The 13,803-nt window shown below is 43.0% G+C and overlaps 1 protein-coding gene across 1 annotated transcript in view; it reads right to left on the bottom strand.

The window, feature by feature from the left end:
* Positions 1-734: 734 nt before the first annotated feature.
* SMAD9 (SMAD family member 9) overlaps positions 735-13,803 on the bottom strand; it is a 43,646-nt gene continuing 30,577 nt past the window's right edge. Inside the window, exons 6-7 of the mRNA XM_054654867.2 lie at positions 12,972-13,228; positions 735-8,529 (exon numbers count right to left, since the gene is read on the bottom strand). Of these exons, the coding sequence (XP_054510842.1) occupies positions 8,386-8,529; positions 12,972-13,228 (401 nt within the window). The 3' untranslated portion in view covers positions 735-8,385. The remainder of the gene's footprint in view (positions 8,530-12,971; positions 13,229-13,803) is intronic.

The raw sequence follows: 13,803 nt of genomic DNA, 5'->3' as shown, positions 1-13,803 counted from the left end.
GAACAAGTTGTCGATGTCAAAACAAATGTCAGGTGCTGAAGCTGTGCATAGAGATGTACAGTAGAGTGCAGCTCACCTCTCCTGTATTTTTGGTAGTCTGTGACAGCAGCACCATCAGGCTGGTGCAGACACTGGGAGATGTGCTGGTAGCAGTGCTCTCCTGTTCGAGCAGAAGATTGAATGGGATTCCCAAGCCAGCACTGTCTGTGTAGCTCTGAGACCCATTATGTTGTCTACTTCCTTCTGTTATCAGAGAACTAAATCCGAATTTTAGGAAGATGGAAACACAACACTTCCCTAAGAGTACATTCTTACTATATCTCTCACTGTCCCTGAGCAGTTCAAGAACTGCGCAGCTGCAAGTCTGTCTTTCCACTAATGTCGGTCTGGTCCAGAGGGAAGGCTTCTGTCACAGGGCAGCATCACTGTTCATTGACAGTGATTGCCTGTCAGATCAGAGCTGTCCCCATCCAAAGAAAACTGCACCATCCTCTTGATCATCAAATCTGTCACAGGACAGTGAGGGATTCATATACATGGAGATTTTATGCTGAATTAATTTTCAATATATTTTCTTGTGTCAAGCATCCCATTACTCACTGATTCCTCTTGCCTAAGACTGATTTGTATGATAAAGGCTTTCTAAATGCTCCAGTTCCCAAAGTCACTTGTGGTCATACTGGGACCTACAGCCAATCTCTTTAAAAGAGAAGAATGGGAGACAACCAGAGAAGGAGCTCTTAAAACAGAAATATCTTTATTAACAGTAAAACACAAGATGTGAATAATCCCTTTTACAATAGAATAATTCTGGCCAAAGAAAGTGGAGTGTGTTAAAAAGTGTATTGTTCAGACTAAATGTGTTGTCTTCAGAATGCCTCAAATCAAATGCAGCAGAAGGAATGCTTGGGAAAGTGTCCTCTTGGTTAGCAGTTGTTCCATCTTTCTTGGTGTGACACGGCATGGAATAGAGTACTCTGGGGCTGGTTGAAGGACTCTGAGCTGCCCGGGTCTCCTGCACTCCTGAAGCTATGTCTGTGATTTTTCATTCTCCAGAGGCAAGAGCCCAAGTATTGTTTTTTATACAGCGACCTACGCTGGTTGACAGAATGTCACAAACCATGAGTAATACTTGTGGATAGTGCAGATGTTTTGCTTTGCTTCTGATGGAAAACAGAGGGCAGAATTATTCATAGACATGAGTGACTCTTGTTAATCTGTGGATGACTCACAGTGATTTTCTCACCAGACTGATAGGTCATAGTTAACACAACCCCATAGTTAACTCTCCTTGCTCAAATCCACCATTTTAGCCCCTTGCATAGAGCTTTGCAACTTCATGGCTTCATTGATCCATACAAAAAGGCCTGTTTCTTAACTTTCTTGTCTAACTTCTCAACCCCATTAATATCACAGAGGTGATATGAAATGAAGGCTTAAATTGCTAACACTGACTTATCTGCAGAAAGCAGGCTGTGGTACATTTAACTTGTACTTTAAAAGTACTATAAATAATTAAGAACTCCAATTGCTTGAGTAAGTGAAAAAAATTTATCTGAATGCGCATATATCTCTGCTCATTGTTATGTTTTTTCCCTTGCTCTTGTTTACAAAGCTTCTCATGGACATAACTGTGAATTAATAAGACAACACACACTTTAGCATCAAATAAACCACTTTGAATATGACGTGCTCGCTCACTACTGTGAAAGTGCAAGGGGTCAGATTTTACCAAGTTTTCTCTAGCTTTTCTTTGCTGATGAGGTCTGTATTTAAAATTATTAACTGGTTGGTCTATTTCACCCTATGCTATTCATATGCAATATTATTTGAATACTAACACAGAATATAAAATAGCAGCATCCATGGATAATAAAAACACTATGACTGAAGATCTAAAATGTGTTCACAATTAGCTGCAAATGTTCACATTGACCGCAATGGAAGAGTAGCTGATTCTGGAGGACATAGTGGTTATGTCGACCTTGTGTGAGAGACATGGCCTGCAAACTAGATTTGTTATCTATACAGGCACCAAGTTTGCAAGCATGGCCCAGGTGCAAGTGGAGGTGTCCTCTTGCTAGGATTCTCATGTGCCTCACCCCCCTGGCAGAGAAATGTGGCATCAGTATGGCAATGTAATGTAAGGCACGCCTGGGCAGGGTGTCTGGACAGCCCTGGGGTGAACACCTAATAGGATTCTGGCTGTTCCTGACTGTTCTGGAGCTTCCTGTAGGTAGATGATGGGTACAAACCAAAGGCTGTGTTCTGTGCTGGTCCCCAACATGCAGAAGTGTCTGTCTGTCCTAGACACACAGTTTTCTCTCAACTGAACAAAGACTAAATGCCCACTCAGGCTTCCTGTATCTTGCAGAAGGGTAGTCCTGGAGCTGCCATGAGGAACAAGCCCTGTTTCAGTGGCTGCAATGAAGCCTCCAGGTTGAGAACTTCTTAATTCATAGATCTCAAGTCTCACAGAATCTCTCTCCCTGCTACAAGATGAGACTAACTCTCTCAAGCTCTTTTTTCATGGTAACTTGACCTCTTAGTTGCTCTTAGGGAAGCACACTTGTCCATCCTTATGTACTGTTAAAAATCTGATTTCAGTCAGGAGTCCTCATGAAGGTTCCTGCTGACTGTTTTTCTTTGGGCACTGCAATTTCCCACCTTATCTTGTAATGAGCTGGTTTGTCGCAATTCCCAGGTTAGATGCTCTCTCTATATATAATCCACAGCTTTCAGCAGTGCAGTTTCTGTTCAGACTGCATCTTTCTTTGAGGAGTATATACTGGATGTGTTTGTAGTGTCCTTGGACAATGCCCTGAAGCTGAGCTCCTCATTAGTCTCGTGGTGAGGCAGAAGATAATCTTCCAAGTTTGGTTCCCAAATGCAACCAGAGCTTACTCTCTGGAACACATGGGACACCATTTGCCCCACTACATTGGATGGCTTAATCAGGAAGCTGGCACATTCTCCCAGGCCAGGTGTAACAAAAACCCAAGCAAGGATTATGGTACTTCAAGCTGCTCCTAAAACAGGCCTTGAGTGGCTGCCTGAGCAGGTACTGCCTTATACCTCCAGCGATGACCTGGGTTATCTGGTTGTATGCTCCCTTTTCCTCCTCAGTCTCTTCATCCTCTCAGTGCACTTCTGGCTACTAGAACACCCATGAACTAGTAAATCCTTTATAAAAATTTTCTCAGCCCCTTCAGTGAGGTCTCCACTCACTCCGAAGGACTTGTGTTCAGATGTTCAAGTAACAACCAGTTCTCCAGGTTTCTCCAGGGCAAGGATGTTTTGTTTCTGGCTTGGCAGGCATCTGGGACATCATTGTCATCAAATAGTTTGGGTTGGAAGTGACCTTTAAAGATGATCAAGTCCCAACCTCCTGCCATGGGCAGGGACACCCTCCTGTAGACCAGGCTACCCAAAGCCGCATCCAACCTGGCTTTGAACTTCTCTGGGACAGCTTTTCCTGTGCCAGTGTCTCCCCACCCTCACAATAAAGAATTCCTGCCTAATATCTTAACTAAAACTACCCTCTTTCAATAAAGCCATTACCCACTTGTCCTATAACTACATGGCCTTCTCGTGATATAAACCTACATTTTAGGCAGCACTTCTCAACTTTGAAAAATGATATGTAATTACTCTACTTTATGACTCATTGATCTTTTTTTGTTGTGTTTGATTTTGCTTGTACTAAGTTAGGTTATGCGGAGCTAGGGGAAGAGCTGAATCGTACAGAGGATGTAATGTTTCTTTCCTTTGCTGAGTACCATGTAGTGCTAAAGTATTCCTAAAAGTTATAGCTGTACCAGAGCAGTCTTAATCCAAGAACATTAGTCTTATACTTGATACCCCTTTAAAATTCCTAAATTGATCAGGCTTTTTTATTAATTGATTCCATGCAGTCAAGAAGCCAAGTCTCTGTCTGAGCTGCCTCTGTAAATCCAGCTGTTTGTGCATCTCCTTAGTCACTGGTGAGATTCATTTGTAGACCTGATAGACAAAGGTGGGTGTTGTAAGTCAGGAAGAACAAGAGCATATTAGATAAGGTTACAGTCACAATTGCCTTGTTTTTCTGCATTTTAAGAGGGGTATGGTGAAGATATGTTTACAGTGAGAGATGTTTGGAGTGCTGATTTTATACTGAGGGAACACTAATATGAAATAACTAAGGAGAAACATGTTTCAGCCTGAAAGTTCTGCTAACAGAGAGCTCCTTCCTGTGGCAACCAGTTATCACTGAATCTCCACAGAGACCCAAAGGATGATGTATATTGGAAGGGATCTCACCATGGCATCAAGTCTGACACCCTGTTCCAGAGGGTGTTCAGGGACTGCTTGAAAAAGGCTGCTCAAGGTAGTGAAATCTTGACACAGTACCTGCTGGAGATATGGAAAGGATTTCCTCAACTCCAGCTGATGCTACTTTGGGCCACAGTTGCCCTTTATGCTTCTGATACTTTACCCTTAAGACTGAGCTTGCCAAAGCATTCTGATGAGGAGTAAACACATTGGTGGTATAGCAGCTGATGGGGAGGGCAGGCACGTGCTGCACCTTGCAAGGCTACAGTCACTGCTGTGCCATACCTGGGCAGCTTTTCCTAGGCAAGGGGATGGGACTGAGCCACCCAAACAGCAGTGCCATGGAATGGCTCCAGGCAGTCAGGGTGCGAGATTTGCTCCTGTCATCTCTGGATGCAAACAGCAAATTAATACTGCTGCTGCTGAAGAACTGGCAGCAACTGAAGTCATCTTTAATAGGAAATTTAATAGGAAAACAAGTGGTCTACATACCATGCTGCATGTGCTTTATGACTCTGCCTCATTAGGCTCCCACCGCTGCCTGCTGATGCATGGTAGTCCTCCACAGAAACTTTTAAGAGGCTATGAACTGTTGATGACTCAAAAAACCCATTTTAAAAATCTGCTTTCAACTAAGTAGTCTTGCTGTAAGTGGTTTTAAATCTCTCAGGAAGACTGTCTCCAAAGGCTGAGCATTAATGAGTAGAACATTTATAAAGACCTTAAAGTGACTATGGGTTTAAAGGTTCATGAAGAGGTTTGAGCAGAAATTATCTCCTTCCAAAGTGGGGAAGACATTAGAGATACAAATTCATATTGCTGTAAATTGTAAGAAACCTGAATTTTAACCAATTGCAATTCATATATATTAGAGAAGCCTGTAAAAGAAACCTTGTTAAAAAAGAAAGGGAAATAAATGGTTTATTAGCCTTACTTTTTATCTGGGCAGGTGTCATCATATTTACTTTTTTGTCTCATCCACTGTTACCGCTCCTCCCATGTACTGTGGGCTTTGGGGAGGAGCTGTCAGCTTCTGTGTGTTTGCACAGCACAGTGGGCTAAGCCCCCAGAAACCATCACAATAGGAAACAACTGACACAGTGGTATCTGCCTTCCCAAAGGCTAAAAACAGATGGTTGTTGCCAGAATTGCCCAGAATCGAGTGCTTTGATCCAGTTTTCAGCAAATAGTTAAATTTGTGGAAATTCATCTCATCCTAATACAGGTGTTTTAAATGGGTCAGAAGAATCATGCTCCAGAAATGCCTCTTTTCTTATTAGTAAGGCAGTTATTAAAGTGACTACCTTAAATGAGATGCATGTATGGACTACATGGAAGCCAAATCCTATTTGTAAAATGATTAAAGGTAGACATAAAGGAAAGGAAAAACTGCTCTAAATTGACCGACTTCCATTTAAATGAAACAAACACTTGCTGAGCAAGCATCATTACTAGGCTGGGAAAGTCACTGCACCTTCATTAGGTTCCCTTCATCTATTTTTGAATACATCCAGTGTAGCAGTCTGCATTTGAGCTAATGACCCTGAGTTCCCCTTTTATTCAGTGGGAAGACACAAGCATGTTCAGATAGGAGTGTATTTCACCTGCCTGAAACACCTTGTGATGAAACAAATAATGCCCCAGAAGAAGCTGCTTCTCTTCACTGGCCATCCAATTTTTCTCTGCAGTATTGACAGAAAACTGAGTTCTGGAACTGCCCAAGAGCAGATGCACCTCAGAACATTTCCCTTTGCTCTCTGTGAGGAAGATGACAATGCTGGGAATGTCTAAAAGGAACTCCTAGGCTTCTCTCTATATTAAAAGGGAAGGAGGCTTCAGCCTAAAAGACAAGGAAGAATCTAGGATAAGAGACAGAGCTAGATCCTGGACAGTAAAGGTGATATCCTCTGTCCTTAGCTGCTAAAAAAAAAAAAAAAAAGAAGAATGAGCAAAATCAAAAGATGCTCATCCTGGAGCAAAGGTGCAGCTGTGCAGCTGGAGAAGAGGGGCAACAAACGTGCTAAAAAACGTTACCAGTATCTGATCACTTGTAACAGAGAGAGCTGAGGAAAATGCATTTTTCCAAACCGATGTCTCTAAAGTCTACTTAGTAGTAAATGGCACACCTGGAATTTCTGTATATGATTATTATTATTATTGGATTTCATTGCTGCAAGAGACTGTAAAGTTTATCCTATCTCACAGTGACACTGCTGACGTCAAATGGTGACAGAATAGGGTTCTTTGCACTTACAAATTTCCTATACAACTTGCTATTACTGCTCAAACTTAACAGCAATTTATCCTTCTGTGCCCTGCTAAAGCTGCAGGCAGCTGAAGATGCATTCAAATGAAATAACACTGTTAGTTTACTCACTGTCTTTCTGGTGAATGTTATTTCCTTTTGCATTTGTGATACAGCTGAAGATTTCAGGAGTCTTCTTCTAATTATGCAGCAAAATGTCCAGCACCAGATATTGTGTGAGAAGAAAAGAAATATTCTGAAAAACATTTTTTTTCCACTAATATTTCTACTTGTTCTATGGAGGAATGATGTTGCAGATGTTCTCAGTCTTTCTGACCCTTAAATAAAAACGATTTTCAGTGGACTGTTATGCCTGGAAAGAAATAATCTCAACTCTTTCAGCAAAAGGAACAATTATCAAAATGTCGTAAGAGTTTCACCTGTCTTCTCAGGAAAGGTTTCCAAGTGAACAGCATTTTGCAAGGATGGGATTAGGGTACAGGCAATAGGTTTCCCTGCTTACAGAAAGAATACAGACAAGGTTCTGCACACAGATTCACTCTTTACTTGTTCATGGCTTCACCATGCCTCACCATCCTCTGCAGGCAAGGCAAAAGCTCAGCAAATGAAGAAGCGTGCGTGTACCTCAGATGAGAAACCATCCACAGGGATGTATGGAGTGACTGGCAGGGAAGCCCTCTCAGTCAGACCCGAGCAATGCTGTCAGATCCTGAGGACTGGCCCAATACAGGGGATGGATATGGCTGACTCCCATCTCCTTCTCATTGCATCCTTTGAGTGCGGGGCTTTCTGTTCCCAAGGTGAATGATAAAGTAATTATTTGCTTCTTCAATGCACAATTAATGTCCCTTTTCTGAATCACAGTTCAAATCCCTTCTAGGAGTACCTTGATATCAGCACAGCAGTCTAAATACAGACAGTCCTAATCTTAAAACAAACTACATCAATACTGTAGAATGAACAGGATTTAGTTTACACACCGGACACATATGCAAGTATGTATGTACTTTGCAAAAAAGCACTGGAAGTTAATTAATTTTTTTAACTCATGGGCATATATTTAAATTATTATTTTTTTCTTAGGAGCTTGTTGCTTTTCAGTGCAGCAGTACCATACCCTACTATGTTAGCAGTATCAGACTACTCAGATTGTCCAGAATGCTCTGAGATAAGGTTCCTGTGCTGAACATGCTCCCTTCTCCTGCCAAATCCCAGGAGAGACAGTGTACATCAGCTCTTCAGAGGATTTGTTGTCCCATCGTGCTTTGCAGTAGGGAGGCAGACTGGAATGGCAGTTTAGTCCTTCAGTTCACTAGATAAAAATCATCTCTATGCATAAGTCCTGTGCACCACCTCAGGTCCTCTTCTGGACTTGAAATCAGGATGTAAGATGAATTTAAATGGCACAGAGATCTGATTTTGGTTGCCTGCAGAAGGGTGAATTTCACCTACTAGGAGCAGCGACAGACAGGTTTCTGAACCCACTTGAAAGTGCTGGGAATTTGCACCGTTTACTGGCTTGGCAGGGGAATGAAGATGCTCACAGGAAATGTTTGACACTTTTGCAGGAATTTGGCTTATTTTGTACTAGAGAACAGATATGCTATACCCAACTTTCTAAACTTATTGTACTGGCATCAGAGTAACTAGAAACCACAAAATGAAAAAAAAAATTAAAAAAGAGAGTAGACTATGTATAGATATATTTACATCTACATACATCTACATATAGAAGCTTCTGTTCATGGGAATTCTATAAGCCACTGCCTGCAATAGCATCCATCCTAAGGGAATTCTAGAGATGATTCTTAAGAGACTGAGGAGATGGGGTTGTGAGGTGAGCCCATCTGTGTCAGCACCTTATCCAGCCATTGCAATGGTCCATGCAGATGGATCTCAATCCAGCAGGGTGTGCTTGTAACATCTTGGCGATGATACTCTGCTCCCCAGCCCTATAAAAGGACCAAAAAGTGAGGTGGTTTTGTTTTTTTGTTTAAAAACACTCAAAACATTAAATCATAACTCCAGTGCTGATAGTCTAACACAACTACAGACAGCCCACCAGCCAAGTTCCCAAGATTTGCTGCTTTATCCTAGGGATAATTTTCTCTATAAACTTAGCTCCTTTTTAAGGTCATTGTTAGCATAATTGCCAGGGACTCAATGCTATTAAATTAAAAATCTCAGTTACACTTCCAGGTGCAGAGAACAACTATCATGGAAAAGCCTGTTTCCAAGCCTGGCTGCCTGCAAACAGCCCGTGGGGAATGGTCCCTGTTGTTTGCACCCCAGGGACATGCCCAGGGAAGTCTGGCAGACTGCTGTCTGGCACTGACAGAAAGCAGGCCAGCCTTTTTCATTAACAGGAACTAGGGATGGTCCTGGGCACTGCTTCGTGTATTGGTAGAGATTCATCCTGTGATTCTAAGAATTTAGAATTTCTAAGTATTTGCCTAACCTCTGGAAACTTCCAGCAGTTCCTATGTACCATACTTAGCCTATGTATAAATATTTCCCATGGGTTTTCTATCCTTGAACATGTCCTCTTTGCCAACAAGAGTTCCCAGCTGTCTGCTGTGGGAAGTCCTGCAGTAATTTCTCCAACTCTCTTGGGGAAGATAAGGGATATGAGGCATCTGAGAGAAGGTAGGGATGGGGTGCTGGCAGGGAGAAGAGAAAACCTGAAGTACCCATGCTTCAAGGAGCAGGTTTAAGTTAGGAAAAGACTTTTCTCTCAGAGGGTGGCTGGGCACTGGAACAGGCATCCCAGGGAAGTGGTCACAGCACCAAGCCTGACAGAGTTCAAGAAGCATTCAGATAATGTTTGTGGGTGTAATTCTTGGGGATAGTGCTGTGCAGGGCCGGGAGCTGGACTTGATGATCCTGATGAATCCCTTCCAACTCAGCATATTCTATGATTCAAGCAGGCACAGTGTCTAAGCAGTGCTAAGTAGGCAGCCTGACGTCACAGCAGCACAAGGCATGCAAGTCACAGCCCAGAGTCTTGCAGCTCACCAGATGTCTCACTGGCAGAACTGATCTCAGATTTCCATAGGGCAATGTGCAAAACATGGTCCTACTACAGGATGAGGATCTTCATTTTTGGGATGCTGATCAGACACTGAGTCATACCTGTCATTATGATAAGCAGGCAGGTTGGTATTCTTGTCACAACAAAAGGACATGGAGGTATATTAGGACTGATGGCTGCCAAAGTCACCAAAATTTGAGTGCTGAGCAGCTCAGACAACTGTGGCTGCCAGTGCAGCTACTTCTTTAGATGATAGCTGGAAAACTAGGATCAACACTAAAATGAGATGTTACCATAAGTGGTCTGGGTAAAATCCATGCCAATTAATGAAGAAAAGGGAAAAGAAAGCAGAAGAGTAAGATATGGACCCACCAAAGCCCAAAGAGCACTTCCAAACAGACAGCATTTTTCTGAACTGCAGAGCATTTATCAGACTAGAAAGAGCCTGCATTCACAGAACCTCAAATTGATGTTCTATCTGTTTGCATAAAATGCCAGCACAGTCAGACTTCTGAGATGGTGAAGTCACAGGTACTCAACTGCAGTGAAGATACACAGCCAGGAGAGCAAGTGTCAGAGGAGGTGGCACACCTTGCTGACAGGCAGGACAGAAAATCTAGAGGAACAGCAATTACAGGATTCAAGCACAATGTGCCAGATTTGGGGGAGCCTGGCAGGTGGCTGGCCATCTCCCTCTGCTGGCAACTCCCAAACACTCCCAGCGATGCTGTCTCTGGCTGGAGCGCCCCCAGGGGAAATGCCAGGAGGGCAAGGACTCTGATGCTCCCTGTATATCACTTTTGGGTTGCAGGTAGCCTCCTTCACCCCAGGACTGAGAAGAACCCAGAGCTGGAGTTCTCTTAATGAGGGAATGAAGTGTGTACAACTTTCAAAGCTGCAGTGGTGTTTTCCACAGATGGTGGGAAGAGGATACTGGTACTCCCACGGGTCCTGCTGCTTCTGCCAACACTTCCCTCCTCCTGTGGGCAACAGCTCTCTCCAGCCTAGGCTCCATGTCCCAGAGTGCTGAGCTTTCAAGTCTATTGGGTGTTCCCCTTAGTCCCAAGACCTGGGGAGATGTGGGAGGGATTGAGCTGGGTTCAGACCTTGGCTTGGAGAAACTCTCCATCTCTTCCCTTTGTGCTTCAGCTGCTTCACCTGTGGAGAGGTGGCAAGAGCCATCCTGCTTTGGTTATCAGCAGTGCTCAGTGGATGGAAGCTGCTCTCACTGATGATACACCACATTTGAGCTCCTCTAAGCTGCTCTGTGGGCACAAAAAGGGCATCAGAGGGGACAAGACCTCCCCTCCCTCTGTCCCATGCCCTACCTCCAGAAGATGGCACAGCCATGTTAAGTTTCTCATATCTTGATCCCTACCTATCCCAGCCCCCCAGCTGGTAGCTCAAGCATTGGTGGGGTCAGAGGCAGGGTTTCCAGCCCTTTGGGCTGTGGCTGTAGGTGACCAGCAGTATCTGGACACGAGTCAGCAGAGAAGCCACAGCACTGCCCTGCACACGAGGGCTCTCTTGGACTATGGCTCTGACAGACAGCAGGCCCCTTTGGCACTGCATTCCCAACATCCAGGATCACTCCTGACCCCAGACTGAACACAGGAGGGCTCACTCCTTGGGAGGGAAATATTTTGGGAAGACTGAATAAAGGGAAGTGTATTTGCAGGCCAGGAAGAAAGAGCCTAGATGAGATTTGCATAGCAATTTTCCAGACGTCATGGGAAAGAGTTCAAAATAACCCCTTGCACTGGTCTTCTGGTGCCTGAGGCACAATAACAGCTGCTATTATTTCAACAAAGCAAGGTGATAATATGGCAGCAGCATTTTATAGTGCATCAACCCCACCATTTCTGCTGCCATGCTGGGCATGGAGGCAGATAACACATCAAAGAGCTTGCCCCTGAATCGCTGATATAATGAAAATATTGTGTAACTGGCTACACTGCCTTTACAAACAACATGCCCATTCATGCTTTCCATTAAAGAAAATGCTGTTTGTTGGGTTTCTTGCTTTCTTTTTTTTTGCCCTAACGCTTGTATGTGAACAAGATATCAGTTCACTCCCAAGAACAAAGCAACAGCATGGTCGTGGGCATGGAGATTTTGGCTTGGACTCCTGGGAGAGATTACAGGGCACTCCTAATGCTCTTGAAGACTTAAGAAGATGGGTCCCCAAGGATGGCTAGAAAAAGACCAGAAAGATATGTAGGACACAAATCATCAGCTCTGTAGAACTTAAGGAAACTGGACTTGAGCCTCAAACACTTTTTGGTTTCTTAGATGAGAATTCAATCACCTCAATTCAGTCATTTGTATAAAAACAAATCTGCAAGACAAAGGAACATACTCAAGCCATTTTTATGGTACCTAGCAGGACCAAGAGCTTCTAATGGTGCAGCAGCTCCAGTTTGCAGGCTGAACATTGCTGCCGGCTCTCCCCAGCAGCACTATAGCAAGTTGGTCTAGCATCATCTGGAAACTATCTGATGCTACAACAGGCATGCAAATAAATCCTAAGTGCTAAAAGGAGTTGAGAGATCTTGTTCTGGTGAGAAGGCCATTCAGAAGATTTGAGAAAGTCACACAAAGACTGATAGATTTCCCACAGAGCAGTCAGACTGTGAAATTCAAATATGAAGGACATCAGAACAGTAATGCATTTGGTAGCTTCTTGTCTCTTTCAAATAACAGGGGGAAGGTAAAGTATTCTTTTGGGCTTTCCATTCTGCTTGCAAGAAGCCCTTCTGGTTGTGTGGCTGGCCAGAGTGAATATCATCAGAAAGTAAGATGATATTTGTGAGGGATTGGGCAGATGGCAAACAACAATTCTCTTCAAGCTCAGTGAGGGATGAAGAAGGACCCAGTGTTTCTTGATTAAGACATTGTATACCAGTCTGTGCTACTGGTGAGACTGTAAATTAGCCTAAATACATATGGACATTCTTTTAAATGGCTCTATTAAGCTCTGTTTCAAACCAGTAACAATAGGAGAGATCACAACTGCCTAAGATATGTGCTACAACATTTATATGTTGCTGAGCTCTTCTGAGTTGAGCTTTTTGAACAATCAGTGGGGGAATACCACCATACATTCTCAGCCTATTTTCCACAGAGAGTCTATGGAGCACCTAAATTTTGTAATCAAAGAGATTTTCAGGTTGACCACAAAAGCTATTGATTTTGAGCACCTATAAGTTTAAGGCAATACTGGAAAACAGGCAGTATGAATTGCTATTCGAAAGTTGGGTATCTACATCCTCCCTTGAACAGATTTGATGTGATCTAGTTTTGCACCAAAGGATGCAAGAGAAAGCAAAAGCAAGAATGTAAGAGAAAGCAAAGAATCCTTACTTTAACAAAGCTCATTCGAATAGTACACATCTTGGTCAGCTCATACACCACTTCAAAACCATGATTGACTGACTGGGCAAGAAGCTGGGCAAAGAGCTGGTTGTTGAAGATCTTGAGGCTGCAGCCACTGGGGATCTTGCAGACCGTGGCTGGATGGAAACCGTGCTGGTAGTTACAGTTGCGGCTTTGCACAAAAATACTGCTGTCACTGACACATTCAGCATAAACCTCTCCACCGACATAGTAAAGATGAACACCTTGAAAAAAAAAAAAAAGTAACATGTATTATGTCTCCATTTTTCACAGCACACTTTATGCCAGTAATTAATTATTTTACTGGTTTGGGCATACAAGCCCAGGATCCTTCCAGGATCTTTGTTTCTCAGTGCTGGTTTCTTTACTTCAACCCAACAGCATAGTTGTACTAAAGTAGTAACTTTATGACAAAATACACATACATAAACATCAAACACATGTCAACAATATCCTAAACATCAATCAAAATTACCCAAGACCTGAAAAATCACTATTGCATTACACAGCTAAATGTATTTTTGCTGTTAAGCAAATGCGCACTGGCCAAGATCCACTTCACTGTACGCCGTTGTTTTACTACAGGATCCTATTGTCAGACATTTAAAACACAGCATGGCATGTACTTAAAATACTTTTCTGTATTTTGCTTTATCTGCCCCTTCAGAACCATGTATTTGCATTTACATGATGTGACTTACTCATCAGATCCTGTTCCAAGTGACCTTTAGCAAGAAAATGACTGATTTTCTTCAGAACTTTTCAGTGCCCAAGTGACTTACCAATACTAACTCAAATT

Source organism: Agelaius phoeniceus, chromosome 2 (assembly GCF_051311805.1).
Source record: "Agelaius phoeniceus isolate bAgePho1 chromosome 2, bAgePho1.hap1, whole genome shotgun sequence".
Lineage (NCBI taxonomy): Eukaryota > Metazoa > Chordata > Aves > Passeriformes > Icteridae > Agelaius > Agelaius phoeniceus.
The sequence above is the reverse complement of the archived record's forward strand: the minus strand, read 5'-3'. Positions and strand labels throughout refer to the sequence as shown.